The following is a 23762-nucleotide window of genomic DNA, read 5'->3' on the forward strand; positions in this document are numbered from 1 at the left end:
GTACCTTCCTCCAACGCCAACTATGATGGCTATCGACGAAGCCACTAACTGGTTAATAAATAATCTCCACCCAGCAGCCACTCATATTGTATGTGGGGACTTCAATCTTCCACCATCTACCCAACACCTCAAAAGTCGTCTCACAGAATCTCTACAATCAATCCAAATATTCCAAATTAACTACCAGCCAACGAGAGACCAAAACCTACTGGACATTGTCTATTCCTCGGCAATATGCCAACTCGAAGAAACCACATACGACATGTTTCAATCAGACCACCAACCAATCATATTTACAGCTCTTCTACCCAAAAAATATTTCAATACCCCCAAAACCAAATCTGTGAAAAAGGTCACCGCTCCAAAATTTCTGAATCCAGCACTCTGCATTGAAGCTGCATCCACAGTCCCATGGAACATCTTAGATGGATGTGAACTGAGCCTCGCAATCGATTTAATGACCAAATGGATCAATACCATAGCCCTTCACACCGCTACCAAGACAGTCACCATTACTCCACGCTCCAGAGCATGGTGGACTCCCCAGCTCAACCAAAGTTTCCACTACAAACAATCACTACATGCCAAGTGGAAAGCTTCCGGCGATGTCCAGGACTGCATTTCATTCTCCAAAGCCAGGGCCGAATTCAACAGAAACAAATCAGCTGCAATTAAAAAGCACCTCGAAAGAAACCCTAAAAAAGGGGGAACCATTCTACAGAACAAAGGCTAGTTCTTCCAACAAAATCGACAAAACTGACTGGCTCAACTATGTTGCCAGATTTTCTAATCAACCTCCAGCTCTACCTAATCTGCCACTCCTCAACCCTCATCCCACTGATAGTCTTGCTACAATCCGAATTTCCAAGCAACGACTGATGCAGGCCATTAATACTCTCCCTCTCACAGCAACCACCGGTGACGATGGCATCCCCCAGTTCATAATCAAATGCTTAAGTGTCTTCATCATCGATTCACTCCTCAACTATACAACAGATGCCTCAAAGTTCATTTCTTTCAACCCCCAGTGGAACAGGTACTCTGTCTGGCCCTTTCCTAAGCACCAACAATCGACACTCCCAAGCCAACATAGGCACATAGCTTGCGCCTCTGTATTGCTAAAAATTCTGGAGAAAGCACTGCTACCATCTGTCACCCATCAAATTCTCTGTGACAGTCCTCAGCAAATACACTATGGGATATCAGGAAGGTCAACTATAACTATCCTTGCAACAACCACTCTGCACATCTTAGAAGCCTTTGAACAAAGACAGGAATTGTCAGTTATATATCTTGACATCTATTCCGCATTTGATACCATCTATATACCTCATCTCCTACGTCTCTTAGAAAACTACTTCAATTTTCGGGGCGATGTTCTCTGGTTCCTAGAATCTCTCCTATCGAAGAGGACCCTTGTTCTAAAGATCGGAACAAAGACCTTCACGCATCACATAACTGCCGGTGTGCCTCAAGGGGGGGGGTGTGCCTCAAGGGGGGGGGTCCTGTCTGCATTCTCTTCTCAGCAATCATGGTGCCGTTTGTGACCAACAAGTGCAATTGGATCACATATGCAGACGATGTCAAGCTCCTTACTAGGATATCGCCATCCAACTTGGCAGCCAAAACCACTCAGCAAATCACTAGCAAACTGCAGGACATGGCTGACTACCTCAATATTTTCAACCTCCAAATCAGCCCCCTAAAATTGGCACAAATAATTTATTCACTAAAGGGCAGCCCAACAACGTTGGAGCCTGTGCTTAACGGCTCCTCAGTTCCAAGTGTTCAAACGCACAAAGATCTGGGGGTCGTGTTCGACTCCAAACTATCATTCAATGATCACGTAAACTTCATACAGTCGAGACTGAATTCACTACACTGGGTCGCCAAACAACTGCTGCTCCACACCACCGACCCACAACTGGTAAAAAGATACATCATATCAATCCTTTACCCGACAATACTGTATGCTTCAGAGATATGGGCCTTAGCTGCCGAATCCAACGTTAAAAGAATATTCTCTACCGAATTCTGGCTTCTAAAATGGGCCAACAGCAAACTCCACCTTCCCCCAGCTCTCAGATCAATGCAGTTAGCAGAAGCCCTTCAACTACGCAGGCTCTGATCCTATATCGGAGAAAGAAGGCTGCTGTTCACCATCAAGATGGCCACCGGTAAAATTACAGAGCCGAACTTCTGGGATCACTGCTCTTGGCGCATTCCTCCCCCTTATCTCCAGTCTTCGGCACAGCTGCTAGCAAACCGTAACCGGCTAGTACTAACCAACAGATTCCTGCCAAAGCAAATGCTGCCCTCACTGCAAGTCATCGACGGGACCTCCAAGAAGTGGTCAATAATAAAAAATACAGGAAGGGAATCCTCGTGGAACTGAAAATGTAAAACTGTGCTTTGTTGCCTTCTGATAATCTGATGTAACTTATGTTTTTCTCATGTATGTCTCTTTTGTAAATATGTTTTGTAAACCCCTGGCACCACCATGTCGTGACGGGACTAATTGTATGTATATCATGCTGCAATTAAAGATTCTATTCTATTCTATTCAAAAATGTGAGCAGGAATGTGTTATAGGCTTAATGACTCTGATAAATACAATGAGCAACTCTACAGAGAATAGAATGAGCCAGTAAATTAAAATGTCATATAATGTGGGATGTTAATTTTCTGGATATTGATTGAAGCTTGTTTTGTGGATTTATTGGATGAGTGTTTTCTACAGCAGTATGTTAGAGAGAGAGAGAGAGAGAGAGAGAGAGAGAGAGAGGCAACAAGAAAGAATAATACTGTTGATCTGATTATCAGCAGTGATTATTCATGCATTAAGAATCTGCAGATAAAAGAACCACTAGGTGATCACAGCATATGTGAAATTTACTTAATGATGTGACTAACATCTCTGGTTCCTAGAATCTCTCCTATCGAAGAGGACTTGTTCTAAAGATCGGAACAAAGACCTTCACGCGTCACATAACTGCCGGTGTGCCTCAAGGGGGGGGGAGTCCTGTTTGCATTCATAAATTCAAAACTCTTCCCTATACCCTTGATTTTGCATTCTACAGTGGTCTCGGACAGTTTTTAACCCTTCGTTGGTTGCTACATATCTCTCAGATACATACGTCATATCTTTCTTTGTTTCTTGGAACAAAATGTACTACACTTTACCAAAATGTAGCTGCACGTGTGTACTTTTCTGTAGCTTCCTACATTACTTCTTGGAAGCCATTGGTATTAGTTTCATTTCCCCAAGCCTTTTGGTTTCGATTCAGTCTGTTATTTGTATCTGTGAGATACAGTGCGACCATATGCATTAGTGGTGCTGCATTGCTTTTGATGGCCAGGATGGATTGCTTATACCCAAGGGCATGAATAAAATTATTCATGCCCTGTTGTTTTCTGAGGAAGTAATGATGAAAGCTTTGATGATGGGACAGAATTCAATGAGGATTATGTTGAAACAAGAAAAGACAACTTAGGAGAGTGCACAAAATGCTACATCAGAGGAGGAAAGTTGCAACAAAGAGGACAACACTGACAGTTTTTTCATATGAAAGGATAAATCGAAAAAGTGGAAGAAAGTAGAGAGAGATCAACACAAATTCAGCACAGATCTCAAAATCCTCTAACAAAATTGCCTGGAGTTTTTGGTCAACCAAGAAATGCCAGCATGCCCTCCAAAGCATGGATCAGCCTTATTACAGACAAAATTTTAGATAAAATTGTTGAATACACAATCAATATATTCAAACTGTTCAGTCAAACTACAGCCAGGAAAGAGATGCCAAATCTACAGACAAAATTAAGATAAAAGTTTATATTGGCCTTCTTTATTTAGATGGAGCACTTTGGAGTAACAAGCAGAGATTGGAAGAGTTATGGGGCACTCACAGAAATGCCGTTGAAAAATTTCGCTTAGTAATCAACCAGAGACACTTCAAGTTCCTCATTAGGTGTATAAGATTCGATGATCAAGCAACCAGGATGAGAGAAGAAAATGTAATCACCTCACCCCCATAAGGGGTGATTTTCACTGAATTTGTAGAAAACTGCAAGACTCATCAATAGTTAAATTCTGACTCTCCGGGTCAGAATTTAACTATTGATGAGAAATTACAGGCCTTCAGAGGAAAATGTAGTTTCAAACAGTATATATATCTTCAAAGCCCAACAAATATGGGCTCTAAATATATGCTAGGGTGCTGTACCCTAAATAAATTTAAGGCAGAGCTGGACAGGCATTTGGAACGAATGGAGAGGTGAAATGGGAGGGGTTTTTTTTTTTTTTTTTTTTTTTTGGCTACTGCTGCATAAGCTTGCTTTCTTGCATTGTTGCATTGTATGCCTCTACTAATGCTAAAAGTGCCTATGGACTACAAACACCAAAATCCATGCCTGGTAGCACACATGGAATATTATTCTGGAATTATATCTGTTCCACCTACCAACCAGCGGGTGGTTGGTAGGTGGAACAGACTTCCATCCCTTGTCGTGGAAGTTGATAGCCTAAATAAGTTTAAGGCTCAGCTGGACAGGTATTTCGAACGAACAGAGGGGTGAAGTGGAAGTGGTTATTTTTTATTTATTTATTTTACTTTATTTTTTTTTGGCTGATGCTGCATAAGCTTGCTTTCTTGCATCAAATGCCTCTACTAATGCTAATGCTAATTACAGAACAATAATCAAGTTATGTGGTACTACACTCAATTTTGTAAAATGCTACACTGGGTAGTATTTTACAAAAAAATACTACCCAGTGTAGTATTTTTTGAAAAACAAAAAAGAGGAACTCTGAACAACGCAAACACAGAGAGAAAATTCTTTGATAACCGGCATCTGTTATCAGAAATAACTGAACTAGACAAGAAATTTGTCAGAAAATTTGCAATAAAGTTGCAAGCTATAACTTTGAAACAAAAATAAACATTAAGAATTTCACAATATATACAAAGTGCAGAAGAATTTGCAGTGTCTAAATTGACACTATATGCCAACTACAATTCATAAATATATTGATATGCAGAAAAGATGTAATAAAAAATGACTGTCCCAATCAGCCAATTTTCTGAGGAAACATACAAAGTGACAAATAAGAACGTAAAGCCAGAGGATTAAATTCCAGAAAATGTTCTAGCAAGGAAACAAATGAAGATTTACTAATAATAATTTATTAGAAGTACCGGAAAGAATCATTCTAAATTTCAGACATCTGCAGGAAAGGGTCACACACACACATTCTCCCCGAAACTTTTGATCTTCTGGATTATATCGCAACTACAAAGAGAGAAGGAACAAAAGAAAACAAAAACGAAAAAGGAGGAAAAAATAAAGAAACACAGGGAAAAATCAAAAGAAGAATACAAGGATGATAAATAGAATGAGGTATGTTATTTAAATACCAAACTAAATATATTATATACCAACCTAAACACCCTCCCCTGGGTCACTTGACAGCAACCAACAGCTATCTCCTAGCTCACTGCTTACTGGAGTCACTGGCACCTCAAACCATGAGGGTCTTGTCTCTGTTCACATGCTGGATGTAATTGTGGAAATCTCCACAAGATATCTGAAAGAAAGATTTGAAGACAACACAGATGATACCACTAAGTTCTGTGCTATCAAACCTTTCTAGCCTAAAGAATTTTCCCAAAGCAATTCAGTAAGCCTATTCAATTTCATGGAACTCCACCCACAAAATAAATCCACACTGCCACAGCAAGCTATAATGGATATTAATAAAAAGCATATCTGAATTCATACTTCAGCTATAAAATGGAAATATCCATCAAGTTGAAGAAAATCCTACTCTATTTTCAAACCTGGTTTTGCCTAAGCTTATCTGGAGAAACTGAAATTTTACCTAGAGAATTAACTATGTGAAGAAGGAAACATAAATTGTTTATTTTCATTTTATATATTTATTTTTTGTTTTTACTGTTAATTTTTTATTATTTATTTTTAGATATTTTTATTTGATTATTTTTTATTTATTTTAAAAATATTTTATTTTATTTTTTTTGGCTAGTTCAGCAAAAGCCCATTAGTATTGGCCCAATAATACCAGATTACATCAACAACAATGAAGTAACACTAGACAACATCCACAACCATTTACTGTACCACTGTAGCAACCACTAGGATGAAAGGAGGGAAACTGGAGACCAACAGAAAACAAAACACAAGGAGCCAGTGATCTGGGAAAAAAAGGCGACATCAGAAGGCAGAAGAGGTTAGAGTGAAGTTAGGCAACTGACCCAGTACCAATGGAATACCAGAAGTAAGAAGCTGATCAGAAAAGTGAAGACCATCCTCAAAAAAGACACCATCCATAGTTCACATGAGACTTGTAATCAGAGGATCACAGAATACCTTAACACCCTCAAGCAGAAACTACTCCTGACACGCCATAAGACTTTACCATTAAAGAGAGAGTGCCCAGAGGAAAACAGACAACAAGATATTTGATAAAACCCAAAGAGCCTTCTACAGGAAAATCAAACAGGAGGAAAAAAGAAGGCAACAGACCCTCTCCCCCCCCCCCAACCAGAAGGCACTCAGGAAATTCTGCGGCAACCTAAGGAACAGTGAAATTAGCCATAATGGCCTTCCCCCCCCCTGGCTAAATCTAGTATGGAAAAAAACCAAGAACATACAAGAGGTGACAGAATGGGAGATTTATGAGGAAGAAGTACAATAGTCAATCAGGAAGTTCCACAACTGGCAAATCCCAGGAATAGATAACATCCACAACTACTTGTACAAGAAATTCAGCTGCACACACACACACAGACACCTAGCAACGCAATTCATCCAGATAACAAGTCACCCTGACAATCCCAGAGTCTCTGACTCAAAGAACCATCCATCTGAATGTGGATAAAGACACCACAAACTCAGAAAAGCACAAATCTACCAAGCCATAAGAAAGATAGAAAAATGGCACACAACACTCAACCTTAACAAGGAAACCCCAGTCACACAGACAGAAGAAACAAAGATAGAGAGATGGACGAAGAAGACACTCCATGGCAGACTCTAGAATGGCCTCCATCAAGACTACACAGATAAGATGGCTTCCAACGCTCAGCTCACGAATGGGAAGCTCTTCCCCAAGCCTGAAGGATTCTTGCTTGCCATCCAAGATCAGGTAATCAACACCATGAACTACAGAAATACAACACCAAGGACCCCGGGGTGACAGGTGACACATGACAACAATTTCACCTGGCCCCAGAAACAATCCAGCATATCACTGCAGGATGCAGAGTCAGCCAGCTGGAGTACACTCACAGATGCGACCAGGTAGCCAGGATAATTCATCAGAAGCTAGCACAAAAATACAAGTTGATCAAAGAAAGTGCACCATATTACAAGTATGAATCCTAGGCTATACTAGAGACCCCCTACTCACAAACTATATTGGAACCATCCCATAATAACAGACAAGACACTCCTGCACAACAGACCAAACATAATCCTTATCTACAACAAGGAAAGGGTTACTTACCCGATCAACATAACAATGCCCAACACCAGCAACCTCCAGATAGCCCATGAGGAAAAGATCAGGCAGTACAGAGTCCTAAGACTTCAAAGGAAGTCAAAGAAATGCAGTGTATGGAAAAGTAATGGCCCACCCAATCATTGTGTCGACCACCAGCATGGTACCAAAGAGCCTCCATAAGAACTAAGCAGCAATAGGCCTTCCAGAGAACACTTACATGTAACTCCAGAAAGCTGTGATTCTGAATACCTGTAGGATTGTAAAAGAGTTCCTTGACCAACAGTAATAACAATAAATTGTAATTGGACACAACCAACCACTACATACACTTGATGCCAGTACCCGTCATTGGGTGGAAAAATCCCATAAAGGAGAAAGAGCTTTTTTTATGATAATAATAATGCTAGCAAAACAATACCAGTTGATCAAAGAAAGTGTACCATATTACAAGTACAGACCTCACGCAGTACTAGAGATCCCTACTCACAAATTATACTAGGCCTGTGCGATAACAACAGACAAGACGATCCTGCCCAACAGGATCCAACTCCAGAAAGGTGTGATCCTGAACACCTGTAGGATAGTAAGGAGTTCCTTGACCAACAGTAATAATAATAATAATAGTAACCTGACACAACCAACCATCCCATCCACTTGGTAGCAGTACCCATCATAAGGTGGGGGGGGGGGGGGAATCCCATAAAAAAGGAGAAAACAATGTTTATAATAATATCAACAACTGTAGTATTTACCTCAGTAGTACATGTAGATTCCGTTGGGGGCAGCTTATGACACTATGATTTTTGTGCCTCCTTGTGCTCCAAAAATTTTTGCTGAATATGAAATTTAAATGAAAGTTTAATTTACTGTAATTATAATTTAAAAGTTGCAGACAATTACAAAAAAAATCTTACTTTAATATTTTGATTAGGGACTTTGCAAAGTTTGCATTTAAGAATGTGAACTGACTGACACTGTAATGATATTAACTGTTGTAAATAATAACATATTGTACTTTATTAATTAATTTATTTCTGCTTTTTTTTTTCTACAGTAATGCATTAACAAAATGCTAACAAAAAAATAAAATATGATAAATAAAAAAAATTCAATTTTTTGGGGGTGTCCCAGATTTTAGATATAAACATCTCAATAAAAATAATGTTTATTATAGTTGTTACCATTTTATTATAGTTGCAATTCAGAAAATTTCATAAAAATATAATCAAAATAATAATCCCAAATGAGATGTGTTCAGTTTAAGAGGTAAACATTCCAGTGTTGGTGACCACACTGAACACTGAGTGTGCACAATAATTGTATTGTGTTCAAGTTTTTTTAATAAATTTTATTTTCTGAATTCATGATGATTGTGTCGTGTTTATGTTAACTTAATGTATTCCAATGTGGATCATTTCAATTTGCATCTATTTTTCCTATACTGGAAGTGACATCACAGCACTTTAATAGTGCTTTTTTTTAAAAAAAATATCATATTCTCAAAAAAACTCCTAAGAAATTTAAATTCCTTTTGTCGTCATGAACCAATATAGAATTTATGACATGCAGTTCTGAATAACTCTTCATATATACATATATATATATACATATATACAGGGTAATTCACTGCCAGTGTGACAAACTTGCAGGAGGTGTAGGGGGCACAAAGACGAATCGGAATCACATAGCATTACAGGGTCCGAAATGCCTTCGTCATGCAGTAGAGGACGTTGAACGGGAGGTCGTGTGAACAGCAATCCCGCTGGAAGTCAGTATTTGCAAACCGTTTCTGTTGAAGAAACCAAGTAGCAAAAATCCTCCTGAATGGATAATCTGCAGGCTCCAATGACTGGACACGTTGCAGATGGTATGAACTCATTTGGTCTGTTGACAGTATCCTCCATACAGTGGATTGGGAAATACCCAATCATTGGCCTATCGCTCGAGTACTCATACTCGGATTGCCTTCTGCAAGACGTAGGACATTCTCCTCGTTGTCTGGTGTCCTCATTGTTCGCTCTCGATTCATGGTACCTCTTGTGAAACAACCAGTATCACGTAACCTTCTGTGCACATGTGCGAAAATCGTATGATGAGGAGCACACCTGTGCGGGAAACATTCCTGGTACAAGCGCAGAGCGGCGCGCCCATTACAGTCCACAGCTCCATATGCGAGGTGCATGTCGGCCAGTTCAACGTTTGAATACTCGTCCATTCTACTGTCTCGGGAACCAGTTTGCAAATGCTGACTTCCAGCGGGATTGCTGTTCGTGCAACCTCCCGTTCAACGTCCTCTACCACATGACGAAGGCATTTCGGACCCTGCAATGCAATGTGATTCTGATTCGTCTTTGTGCCCCCTACACCTCCTGCAAGTTTGTTGCGCTGGTAGTGAATCACCCTGTATATATATACACTCAACTAAAATAAATAAAAAAACTTATATATACAGAAAGAAGAACTGAAAATGACTCTTACCTGAGGGTTTAATTTAGTTAAGTCATGGCGTCTTTCTGACAAATTAAAAACCTACATAAAGGTATAAGAATGCAAAATATATACTCACATTAGAATATGAATAAATACCAAAGAAATCTGTTCTTTTAAATTTTTGAAAAATATGGAAACAAGAATAATCCATGAAGGGAAAATAAAATGTCTATATATAAAAATGATATATCTTCAGTAAGAATTGAAGGAAGCACTGGAAAATTATATAAACTTGGAGTGAGGAAGGGCTGTACCTTATTGCCACTTCTTTTTGTAATTTTAATGGATCATTTAATAAAATGACAGTATAAGTCATTCAAAAGAATCATTCTTACGTAGCTATAACACTAAACTGAAGTCTGCACATAGAAGAATATCGAAATTGGTTATAAACTCACTTTTTTACCTTTGAATAAATAGCACTTCCTCATAATAAGAAGTATAATGGAGAAATACAATTTATTTAAAGATTAAGAATGAGATAACTCACTGGATTGCTTCACAGTACGAGAAGTATGATGTTTCTATATGCAAAGTTCAATTTGCCATAAAAACCATATACAGAATGAATGTCTCTGCACAATTTTTACAATATTTCTACATATTCCACAATTTCTACAATTCCTTTTGCAGTTAAGCTTTATAGCTCTAAATTTATACTCATATAATAAAAGAATGTAATTAACTGACAAAGTTAAGCATGGTAGCTGTAAAAACTGGATCATTATAGTATGCTAACAATAGTGAGATGTTAAATAATATCTCAGAACCTTTAAGAATCTCTAAATAATTTAAATAAAGGTTATACACAATTTGGCATGAAAATTAGTTACCCAAAAAGAAAAGTTATGATAAGTTCATAGAGAGAGAGAGAAAATTTAGAGTGCAGATTAAATAATCAAAAAAGCACCTCCATAGCCAGGTGGGCAGGAGCAGCAGTGCGTAGCACACGCTTCCTGATTAGACCGGGGTTCGAGCCCGTGACCACCAAATACAGAGGATGTGGAAGGTCAGCGAATGACCACTGCATATCCCCAGCCTAGATAAAGGTGAGGGTTGGCATCAGGAAGGGCATCCGGCTGTAAAATTTCACGGCAAAACAGTAAAAATGCTGACCTCATATATATATATATATATATATATATATAATGGGAAAAAGGTGAGGACAAAAAAAAATTAAATAATCAAAAACAGAAATAAGTTATAATTTTGTGCATGTAAGAAGAGTGTTTAATAAAGATGAAACAAACTGAAAAAAAATAATAGAATAAGTAAAACAGGAAGCTTGTAAAGCCAATTACAAGCTACCCCCTTATAACACGGTATTCTACAACATGGTTTCGCTCTAACATAATTGATATGATAAAGTGTGGCAACCTCGCATAACACAGTATTTTTGAGCTTTTTTGCAGAGAAAAACTCTGCTATTATGTTGGATGTAATTTTTAAAAATTTCCATTCTTTTTTGTGAATCCCTGCTTTTGGCTTGCTAATCATTATGCAAAAAATATTATTGGAAAATCCCTGTGTTAGGTTCTGTGCTAGTTGAACTTGTGGAAAAATCTAGATTTCAAAGTTTTATTACTATTGGATAACGTGCCAGGCTATCCAAAAGATAAGTCATCCAAATGTTGAAGTAATGTTCCAACAACCTAGTACAACTTCTTTAATTAGATCAAAGTATTATATCTACCTTTGAAACTCATTACATCAGAAAATTGTTACAATGGATTTTGTCAAAAAATTGATTTCGAATTGAATTGATAGAAAATTGAAGTGAGGGAGGCATGGAAACATTTTTCAATTGTGGACTGTATTGGCCTCTTAGCTTTATTGCTCAAACAAGTAAAAGTGTCAACATTAAATACGTGTTGGAAAAATGTATGGCCAGAGTCACTTCAATCAGGAAATATGTGTGGGTTTCACCACTGCAAGCTTGCAATAAGCAAAGTGGTGGTATTGCTTTAAGTCTGTTTGCTATCTTAGAATTGTCAGCCTTCTTTAAAACAGAGTATTTCCTCCCAAAGGCTGTATGCTCTCTCCTCTCCTTTTTACTGCTATTTTTAGTATTAATAGTGACAGATGATGCAAGAAAGCAAGCTTATAAAGCATCAACCAAAAAAAAAAGAAAAAAGTCCCATTTCACCTATCCATCCCTTCCAATTGTTTGTCTAGTTCTTCCTTGAATTTATTCAAACTATCCACTTCAACAATGGATGAAAGCTTGTCCCAGCAATCAACCACCTATTGGCTGAAGACAAACTTCTGCACATCTATCCTGCAACCATCCTTCCTCAACTTGAATTTATGTTCAGCCTATGTGGGGAAGGGGCATAAATTCAAATTGAGGAAAGATTGTTTCAGAATAAATGCGTGGAAGTTTGCATTCAGCTATTGGGTGGTTGATTGCTGGAAAAGGCTTCCACCCACTGTTGTAGAAGTGGATAGTTTGAATAAATTCAAGGAAGAATTAGACAAACTATTGAGGGGATGGATAAGTGAAATGGGATTTTTCTTTTGGCCGATGCTATATAAGCTTACTTTTCTTGCATTATTGTGAGATCCAATATTGCTTATATTTCGTGAATCCAGCCCTAAAATGGTATTTTGCAGGCCAACCGCTAAATATTACTAGAATGAACTCATTAGTAACTCTCTAGGAGGCATCTGGATCAGCAAGTGCTACCTCTATTATATTAGCTAATGGCCGCAGGGGGGGGCCTGCATTTGTCTCTCATTGATCTTTTGTAATCGTCGTTGACAAGGAAAGCAGTCTTTACTAACTTATTGACAGGGTAAGATGGGCTTTACTAACAACTGTATCGGCAATATGAGTTAGGAGTTGAAAATTTGTAATTTATTTTCTTTGAAAATAAAGTATTATTTTTTAATAAACTTCAAGTTCTTTTATTAATAGCTGTTGCTTTCTGAACTGAGAATACAGTTCATCCCGGGGCTGTAATGTATGCACTGCAATAAGAAATGAAAATCAGCAGAATAAAGTTGTTCTTTTTGTGCGGCTATCTGAAAAATTATGGCAAAATATTCTTCTCGGGTGTAAACACCCGAGAAGAATATTTTCATTAAAGAATACATGGCTGTATTCTTTAATGAAATTAAAGTAGTTTTACTATATTTTGCAAAAAGAAAAGAGGGTGAAACTCTAAGCTACCAACTATAATATGATGGTGAGATGAAGGAGCCAAATCGAGTCAAAAAGCCAAATTTTTCATCATATTGTCAACAAGTATTTTCTGTCTTCTTAACATTTAACTTATGCTCAATATTAAATACTATATATTTAGTACCCTTCACGTGTGGGGGGTAGGGGTGGGGGGTAATAATATATAAATATCATTGGTATGCATTCCAGGCATGAAAGTCATAAACTGCATCACCAGTAATGCCAATTGCACTGTTTAAATTTCTATTTGTGTGTTTTTAATAGTAAAAATATTTTTCTTTAGCTATTAAATTCAAACTGTTTGTTTAAAACAATACTCAATATTTTAAGTCCCGTTTCAAATAAGAATGGTAATAAATATACAAAAATTGCCTCTCTGAGGTTTCAGAAAGCTAAAATTTTCCTCTCCAAACTCTCAAAAAAGCTGAAAAGTTTTAGCATAACTCACATACATAGAAAAGAAGCACCATCAACTGCATGATGATGTCACATATGCACAGAAAAATACTGCAAGGGTCATGCTGCTATCATATAGCTTTTTCAGTTTACAATGGCTTTTATGATGGTATGTTGACATTGGGCAAATAGACAGGGAAGTTTTAATAAATGTGAATTTGACTACATAACCAATAATGGCTGATGAAATGTGTATTTTTGCAAAACTTTTGAATAATATTTTTCAAAGAGAAGAAAGCAACAGTGATAATTCGTAGGGAACACCAAATTTATCTAATTTGTATACTGAAGGTATGAATTTTGTTTGTCATTTTCAGAGTAGCATGTATGAGGAAAAAACATGGTTAACCAGAAGTGCAGAATTAGGTAAGATGTTCTGCTGACCATGCTTGATATTTTTTTCAGAAAAAAATGTTTGAAATGAAAAAGAATACAATTATTTAAACAATTTACACACTACCTTGCAAAAACATAAATGATATCAAATAAGCATAAAATCCTGAGTTGATCTAAAATCATTCAGTAATGTGTATATAGAACTGAAATCGAAGGAGCAAAAAGAAAACTTCATATACAGTGGCATAATGAAAAGGTTAGCAAAAATAGAGATATATTGCAAAGGCTATATATATATATGATTTATGTAATTATATTCCTAGGTTTCCAAGAATTGTCATTTCATGGTCATTCTGAAGCTGATACTTTCAAAACTCTAGGAAATTATGTGGAAGTTGTGAATCTATATTTACAATATTTTATCATATCAACTTGTAAGTCTATATGATAAAAGATTGGCAAATCACTTAAATACAGCTATCAAACAGAATTCAAAATGACATGATAGATGCAATTTAAAAGGTTAAGTTGAATTGAAATACAAACTAAAATTAAAGAGTCTGTTACAATTCCTTTCAATGAGACTTCTGATGTTTTTTTTTTTTTTTTTTTTTTTATGAGAACCCCAAACACGAGAGGTATTATAACCTATAGTACTTAGTACCATGCTTGGGTTGGAGGTTGAGAGGACGAAAGAAGATTTTTTTGATATTGGACTTGAACTTCTGTAGATTGTAATTTTCAGGAAATACGTATGAAGGAAGGTTGTTCCAGAAAACGGCAGTTGAATGAATAAATGAGGAAGATGAAAAGTTGGTTCTGTGGGTTTGAAGTTGGACAGTAAATGGATGTTGGCAGGTGGCGGCAGGTGTTTGGACTCTTTTGAAAGAGAGAGCGGAATTATAGAAACCAATTCAGAAGAACAGTGCCCATGGAAGTATCTGTAGAAGAGGCATGCAGCAGAAACAGTGCGTCTATGAGAAAGCGAGTGGAGAGACTCTGTTAGAGATGAATCATTAATTAACCTAACTGCCCTCTTCTGAATGGAATCAAGAAGCCTGAGAGAGGTTTTGGGGGCACCACCCCAGATGTGGGAACAATATTCCATGGCAGGGCGGATTTGCGATTTATACAGAGTGAGCAGCTGTTTGGGAGAAAAGTAACGCCGAGAGCGAAAGAGAAAACCAAGTTTTTTAGATGCAGAGGAAGCAATATTTGTAATGTGCTTGTGCCAAGAGAGATTAGAAGTCAGGGTAATCCCCAAAAGAGATATATCATTTTGCCTAGAAAATCCCAGGTCATCCCATTTTGCATTCTTGTAATGCCAAACAAAACGAGGTTGGGAATAGGCATGAGATAAAGGTTCCATTGGAGAAGAGACAATCACCAAGTTGTGATCTGAAGTGCTTAAAGGACCTTTCACTTCAACCTTGTACTTAGAAGGGTTATTTGTGAGAAAAAACGTGGTTCCGCCCGGGAATGTGTTGAATTATTCACAACTGTCGACCATTTTGCAGTTCATTACTAAGGATAATGCTGTCATAGAATGATTTATTGGTTTTACAGATGTGAGTGTAAAGCATTCAGCAAGTGCCTTAGCTGACCATGGTTTTCAGAGTACTGAAAATGTGATCTGCAAGAATAAGTTAATTGCTCAAACTTATGATGGTGCTGGTAAAATAGCCAAGAAATTGAATGGATTTCAGTCCAGAGTAAGAAAGAAATATCCATGCATGATCTTTGTTCATTGTTGTGCACATGTATTAAATTTAGTTATTTCACAAACATGTCTGGTAATTCCTTAATACGCGAGCTAAACGCTCGGATCTTACGGCGGATCTTTTGAAGTGTGGCTACCCCCGGAGGATCATAGAGAAATAATTAGTGGAGGGCAGAGTAGAAGTGAGTCCTTCACGCCAATAGCCACCGCATACATTCCCTACTATCCGGGTTTATCCGAGCGTTTAGCTCGCGTATTAAGGAATTACCAGACACGTTGTGTGCAGCTCCCAGGCAGGAAGCTGCACACAATCGTGTCATAGGTGAAGGACCCTGTCTTAAATGAAAATATAAGTGGGGTCGTATACAGTATTAAATGCCCGGAATGTGGGGAGTGTTATGTGGGAGAAACAAAACGGCATCTCAAAGATCGTCTGGGGGAGCACACAAATGCGATAAGAAATGCAGACTATGGTAAATCCGCCGTAGCTGAACATTTCTGGGAGAAGCAACGTCAAATCTCCCCAGATGAAGCGGTCATCACTGATCGGGCGCATAGATTTTGGGACCGCAACTGGCTCGAGAGCTTGCGAATTAGTTCTACTGAGAAAAATATAAATAGAGATAGGGGCACATGCATTCATCCCCTCTTTGAGGCGGTAATCCTTGGAGGGGATGAACGTTTTTGCCTGAAACGCTCCCGAGCCACTTCCGGTTCTGACGGGAACAGTACACGTTCACGTGAGACACACCATGAACCTGCTGGTATTTAATGATGCACCGCAGAATAGAAGTACACTGTTGAGAAAGAAGGCAGAAGCCTTTGAAAGCTTCAGTTAGTATTTTAGCGCTTTTAACCTAGTATATTTTATTGTATTTTAAATTCGGTATTTCATTATTATCCTGTATATCACCGTTGTCTTATTTTAAAATTACTATCAGTAATATGGTATTTTGTTTGTAAATAATTTATTGTAAATATTAAATATTTTAAAATTTGGGTTTTTCGTCTTTCGTTTTATTCCATGGTTGGTGAGAAACACTAAAAATCATAGTTATTTAGAGCCAGTTTTATTGTGAATAATTCTGCAGTATAGATACCGCATTCAGTGGAAAGAGACACAGCTACTGAGAAGTTGGAAGAAACTGCTGCAGTACGGCTGTATCTGTTTTGGAGCCATCAGTATAGATATGTACTTTTCCTGAGTTTTCCAAGGAATGCGATTTATGGAGCTGTTGAAAATTTGTATTAGCCAGGGATGTCTTCCCCCATCTTAAAAAGAAATTGTCACAGTGGGGTACGAATTCAGTCCAGGGAGGTTCAGGAGTACAAAGGTCTTGGAAGCCATTCTGAAAATTAATGTTCCAACTGATCATGAGCTCTTGCAGTCGAAGCCCTGCGGGGCGATTCTCATTAGGTTTATTTTGATACAGCATGGTGTATTTAGTGTCGAACAAGTGCTGCCAGCTAGGATGTGATGGAATACTCTTAATCTTTAGTGCACAGTTACATAATAAGGATTTTCTCCTTAGATGCAGTGGAGGTTCATTTGCCTCAATATACAGGCAAATGAACCTCCACTGCAGATCGGAGATGTTCTGAAGGCTCCCACAGCTATCCTAAGGGCACTATGCTGTATGGTGTTCAGATGTAACAGGGAACTGTTCCTAGCGGAGTCATAGACAGGTGATCCATAATCTAAGTGCGATCTTATTAAAGCTCTATAGAGATGAAGAAGAGAACTTCTAAGAAATTTATTATAGTTACACACAGAGCGTACAAATAAAGAAGAAATATATGAGCTTTCGGCTATATGGTAGCCTTCATCAGAATTAAAAATACATGAATGGCAGTTGGAATGAAGATGTGCACTGCCAGGTGCGTGAGACGCGAGGTTTAATTGTTTGTTGACGTCTGTGGCTGTGACGCATAATGACGTGGCCAGCGCTTGTCCAATGATAGAACTACTGACTCTGTGATCGGGTTGACTTGGCAACCACTGTTCCTGTTCAAGGATTTATCCGAAGATTTTATATTTAACGATTCCAACCAGGTACGTTTTAGGTAATGGTGGGATCTGTCTACCACCACGACATCGCGGTGTGGGTCGATGTCGTGGTGGGTTGTCCAGACATGTTCGGCGATAGCTGAGTGTTCTATATCCGCTAAACGGATCGCTCTTTTGTGCTCCGAGAGACGTTTCTCGAGTCGACGTCCAGTCTCTCCAAAGTAGCAGCTAGTGCAGTCACGGCAAGAGATGCGGTAGACCAAACCGCTCTGCAGAAGGGTGGGGACAGGTGTTTTCACGTTGGAAATGAAAGAACGCAGTTTCTTGCCTGGGAGTTGGATGCACTTTATTCCGTGCGTTCTCAGGATTCTACCGATCTGTTGTGACAGGTTGGGGTAGTATGGGATGAATGCCCTCGTGGATGGCTCGTCACTGTTGGTGTTGTAGCTGGTCGTCACGATGTCACGTGTCTGTAGATCACACCTGTCGAGGACGTCAATGGGGTAGCCACACCTCGTAAGGTCTACTTTGACCCTAGTGACCTCTTTGCGTCTTTCATCAGCGGAGCTGGAGTGTGTCCAGGCGCGAGTAAGCAAGGTTCGGGCAGTGGAGAGGAGGTGGCCTCGCGCGTGTGCTGACCGGAAGTTGGTGAACTGGCCAGCACACATGGGCTTACGATAAACTGTAGTCCTCAGGTATGTGCCTTCACGTCGGACAAGTGTATCTAGGTATGGTAAAGAGTTGTTCGACTCCAGCTCAATCGTGAATTTTATGAAGGGCGATAGTTGAGGTATGATAGAAGTCGCTGACCTGAGTCTCTAGGGATGACCACGAACACATCGTCAACATAGCGACACCAAAAGGCGATGTGATCTGGTGCGTGTGCAAATCAGAGGTGAATATCCTCATCAACAGTTGGCTGAAACAAGGGAAGATCACACAGTCAACCCGTAATCACCTCCGTGCCTCCGGATGTCAGATCCCACGGTTTTACGGCCTACCGAAAGTGCACAAAGAAGACACACCACTGAGACCAATTGTATCCTGCTGTGGATCACCGACTTACGAGCTGTCTAAATTTGTCTCGAGACTTCTTTCTCCTCTAGTTGGCAAGACCACCCACACCGTCTCCAACAGTGTTGAATTCATAAAGAGGATTCGCACTGTATCCATCTCGCAGGATCAAGTTATGGCATCGTTCGACGTCATATCGCTCTTTACCTCCATCCCTGTGGAACTTGCCATTTCTTGTGCAAAACAACTCTTGGACAATGATAGAACCCTCAACGAAAGAACTGGTCTCACACCCGATGACATTTCCGCCGCCCTCAGACTGTGCTTAACAGGGGGTGCGATCATATTTAATGACTCAGTCTACCAGCAGATACATGGCACGGCCATGGGTTCCCCTGTCAGCTCAGTCACAGCAAACATCGTGATGGAGGAGTTAGAGGGACGTGCGTTTGCACACGCACCAGATCACATCGCCTTTTGGTGTCGCTATGTTGACGATGTGTTCGTGGTCATCCCTAGAGACTCAGGTCAGCGACTTCTATCATACCTCAACTCACTATCGCCCTTCATAAAATTCACGATTGAGCTGGAGTCGAACAACTCTTTACCATACCTAGATACACTTGTCCGACGTGAAGGCACATACCTGAGGACTACAGTTTATCGTAAGCCCATGTGTGCTGGCCAGTTCACCAACTTCCGGTCAGCACACGCGCGAGGCCACCTCCTCTCCACTGCCCGAACCTTGCTTACTCGCGCCTGGACACACTCCAGCTCCGCTGATGAAAGACGCAAAGAGGTCACTAGGGTCAAAGTAGACCTTACGAGGTGTGGCTACCCCATTGACGTCCTCGACAGGTGTGATCTACAGACACGTGACATCGTGACGACCAGCTACAACACCAACAGTGACGAGCCATCCACGAGGGCATTCATCCCATACTACCCCAACCTGTCACAACAGATCGGTAGAATCCTGAGAACGCACGGAATAAAGTGCATCCAACTCCCAGGCAAGAAACTGCGTTCTTTCATTTCCAACGTGAAAACACCTGTCCCCACCCTTCTGCAGAGCGGTTTGGTCTACCGCATCTCTTGCCGTGACTGCACTAGCTGCTACTTTGGAGAGACTGGACGTCGACTCGAGAAACGTCTCTCGGAGCACAAAAGAGCGATCCGTTTAGCGGATATAGAACACTCAGCTATCGCCGAACATGTCTGGACAACCCACCACGACATCGACCCACACCGCGATGTCGTGGTGGTAGACAGATCCCACCATTACCTAAAACGTACCTGGTTGGAATCGTTAAATATAAAATCTTCGGATAAATCCTTGAACAGGAACAGTGGTTGCCAAGTCAACCCGATCACAGAGTCAGTAGTTCTATCATTGGACAAGCGCTGGCCACGTCATCATGCGTCACAGCCACAGACGTCAACAAACAATTAAACCTCGCGTCTCACGCACCTGGCAGTGCACATCTTCATTCCAACTGCCATTCATGTATTTTTAATTCTGATGAAGGCTACCATATAGCCGAAAGCTCATATATTTCTTCTTTATTTGTACGCTCTGTGTGTAACTATAATAAATTTCTTAATGAATCCAGAGCGCGTAGGCCTGTTTCGTTAAGAGAACTTCTGTCAGCACCAAAGGACATGGCGGAAACTCGTAGGATATTCAGTTTTTTAATACACGTGGTTCGAAGGTAAGATACATGGGAAGCAAAATTAAGTTTATTATCTAAATGTAGCCCCAACAGACGAAAATTGTTAGTGACAGGTATCAGGCTGTTTTTTAAAAATATTTCTGGATCTGGGTGGAGTTTTCGTTTTTTACAAAAGTGAATTGCAGTGGATTTTTTTCGGCTAAAGAATAACCATTCCGCAATGTCCATGATTCTATTTTAGCTATGGAAATTTGAAGTTGTCTTTCAATGGTGTTCATAGTTTGGGATTGACAGGAGATAATGAGGTCATCGGCAAACATGTACGATTCTACTGTATTTGGTACTTCCCGTGTCATGTTTGTAATTCTTACTGCAAATAATGTTGGACTTAGAATAGAACCCTGCAGTACACCCTCCTCTTGTTCAAATGATTTGGATAAATTGTTCATATACCTTACCTGAAACATTCTGTTGCATAGAAAATTTTGTATGAATTGAGGTAACTGACCTCTCAAGCCGAAAGAATGGAGATCTTTTAGTACACCACATCGCCAGGTGGTATCGAAGGCTTTCTCAATATCGAGATTAATCATGACTAGATGTTCTCTCCTTATAAAGGCATTTCGGATGTTTGCCTCTGCTTTTATCATCACATCTAGCGTGGACCGGTTCTTTCGAAATCCATACTGGCTGCTGTTTAGTAAGTTGTTTGCTTCCAGGAACCATGTTAGCCGCCTGTGAACCATTTTTTCAAGGACTTTTCCTAGACAACTAGTCAGTGAAATTGGCCTATAGTTATGCGGAAAGGTACGATCCTTTCCTGGCTTCGGGAAGGCTAAAACAATTCAATGATGCCAGGAGAGTGGGTAAGTATTTTCTAAGAAAATACGGTTGTAATATTTTAACAATGTTCTTTTTGCTATGTTGTCAAGTTGCTTTAGCATTATATAATAGACCCCATCTGGCCCAGCAGCACTATTGGGTGTTTTATTGAGTGCCCATAGTAATTCTGCTAATGTGAATGGATGGTTGTATGGATGTGAAACTGCCGTAGAAAAATTAATCTTACGCTTTTCTGCAGATTCTTTAATTCTTTGAAAGGTTGGGTTAAAGGTGGATATTGCTGATATGCTGGCAAATGATTCCGCTAAGGCATTTGCTATTTCTGCTGGTGATGACAACTCCTTCCCTTCCCAATTTAGTATTGTAGTTGGGGACTGGACATATTTCCCATTGAGCGTTTGAATTTTCCTCCAAATGATTCTACTATCTGTGTCCTTATTTATACTTGAGGAGAAGTTGATCCAGGCTTCTTTCTTTGCATTTCTTCTTATTTTGCGGAACTTGGCTCTCAGTCTTTTGAAGTTAATTAGGTTACTAGTTGTGGGAATTTACGAAATAAATTCCAAGATCTGTTTTTTTCCCGTTTCGCATGCATACAATCCTGGTTCCACCAGTAGTTACTGTGTTTACATTTCCCCGGTAAAGATTTTGGTATTGCAATTGTTGCAGCTAGTAATATTTGAGTAGTAATGTGTTCCGTGACATTTTCTATGGTCTGAGATTGTATTATTTTATCATCTAACTGAACATGAGAGGCATATTCACTCCAGTGTGCCCTACGGAATTTCCAAATGGAGCGACGTGGGGAAGGGGAGTTTGCTCGTGTTTGGAGTTTGCAGAGAATTGGTAGGTGATCACTGTTCAGTGGACTGTCAAGAACAGACCACTCCATAATAGTATATATGGAGGGAGAACAGATCGAGAGATCTATTGAACTCATGGATCCAGTCCAACCTACATTCATAGAAAAATGAATGTAGGTTGGCTCGCCAGTATTTCAAATGGTGAGTTGATAAGCATCAAGAAAGGATTCTATTAGCTCTCTTGTCAATTGTTGGAGATCCCCACAGCGAATGATGTGCATTGAAGTCTCCGAGCAAGCAGAACGGAGATGGTAGCTGGTCTATTAGATTTTCTAGGTCGTCTGAAGTGAAAAAGAAATTAGGAGGGATATATATTGATGCTATTGTAAGAGTGATGCCAATTACAATACGCACTGCCACTGCTTCAAAAGGGGTCTGAAGAGCAATATGTTTCGATGGAACGTTGTTTCTAACAAGAATTGCCACTCCTCCACGGGCTGGCGAGTCTATTCTCCTATCTCGTCTGAAGATGGTGTAATTTTTAATGGTGGGACAAACTCGTGAATTTAAGTAGGTTTCCTGTAGGGATATGCCTGCTAGATCATGCCGGTTGATGGTCATATAAATCGTCTTTTGTATTGCGAAAGCCTCGACAATTCCATTGAAGGAATCTTTCCATTAAGTGGTTTTGTTGTTTATTTTTGTTTCTGACTGCTTTTTAGTTGAAAGTTGCTTGCCTCGATCCGATTTCGCTTTCTCTGGAAAGTAGGGACGTGTGACGTCCATCTCATCAGTCGCATGAAGTTTTAATATGCCATCATCTGTTTCACTGCATTGGTCAACATCCATGCCCGTTGAAACTGGTGGGTTCAGTACTTTAGTTTCTGCCACTTTTGGTTTTGCTGTTTGAGGCACGTCGGTTGGAATGGTAATTGGGGTGTTACTGGCTTGTTCAGCTTTTTGTTGAGAAGGACACTGTTTGGAAGCAGAGAGCAAGGAACGTGCCCAATCAGCGATGGATAGATTTGGAGGAACTGTAACATCTGTTTGAATACCTACTGACTGAAATTGTTTAGCAGCAATGGCATATGTACACTTTAGTTCTGTTTTGAGTATTTCTCTTCTTGCCTCTGAGTATGTGACTTTATATTTTTGGATTTTTTTCCCTTGTTTCCATAATTCTCATATTTTCGAAAAAGCCGGGTGATTACCTTTACAGTTTGGGCATTGAGAAGTAGCAGTGCATTCAGATTGATTATGATCCTTTGATCCACAATTTGGACATATTGCCTCACCTCTACATGCAGTTTGGGAGTGTCCGTATTTTTGGCACTTATAGCAACTGATTGGATTCGGGATATAAGGACGCACACGGCAATGAAGATAGCCAGCTTTAACAGATGTTGGTAGGATAGGAGAACTAAAAGTGAGGATTATACTCCTTGTGGGAACAAGGATACCATCTTTCCGAGTCAGAATTCTCCTTGCTTGGATTACTTTTTGTTCTCGGAGTTCTTGGACTATTTCCTCTTCTGATACATTTAATAAGTCCCATTCTGCAATTACCCCCTTCGAGGAGTTTAGGGTAGCATGGGGAGTGACCTTTATTGATTGTCCACCAAAGGTAGTCAGCTTTAATAATTTTGCAGAATGTTGAGATTTACTAGTCTCTACAAGAATATCCCCGGACTGAAGTTGCCTTACCGTTTTCGG

General features: G+C 39.5%; 1 protein-coding gene across 1 annotated transcript in view; it reads right to left on the reverse strand.

Annotated features, from left to right (window-relative positions):
• LOC150075035 (tensin-2-like) overlaps positions 1-23762 on the reverse strand; it is a 737845-nt gene that overhangs the window by 451562 nt on the left and 262521 nt on the right. Inside the window, exon 8 of the mRNA XM_090389056.1 lies at positions 10001-10051. Within this exon, the coding sequence (XP_090245182.1) occupies positions 10001-10051 (51 nt within the window). The remainder of the gene's footprint in view (positions 1-10000; positions 10052-23762) is intronic.

This window comes from Mastigoproctus giganteus, chromosome 14 (genome assembly GCF_048544385.1).
Source record: "Mastigoproctus giganteus isolate SK-2022 chromosome 14, ASM4854438v1, whole genome shotgun sequence".
Taxonomy (NCBI): Eukaryota; Metazoa; Arthropoda; class Arachnida; order Uropygi; family Thelyphonidae; genus Mastigoproctus; species Mastigoproctus giganteus.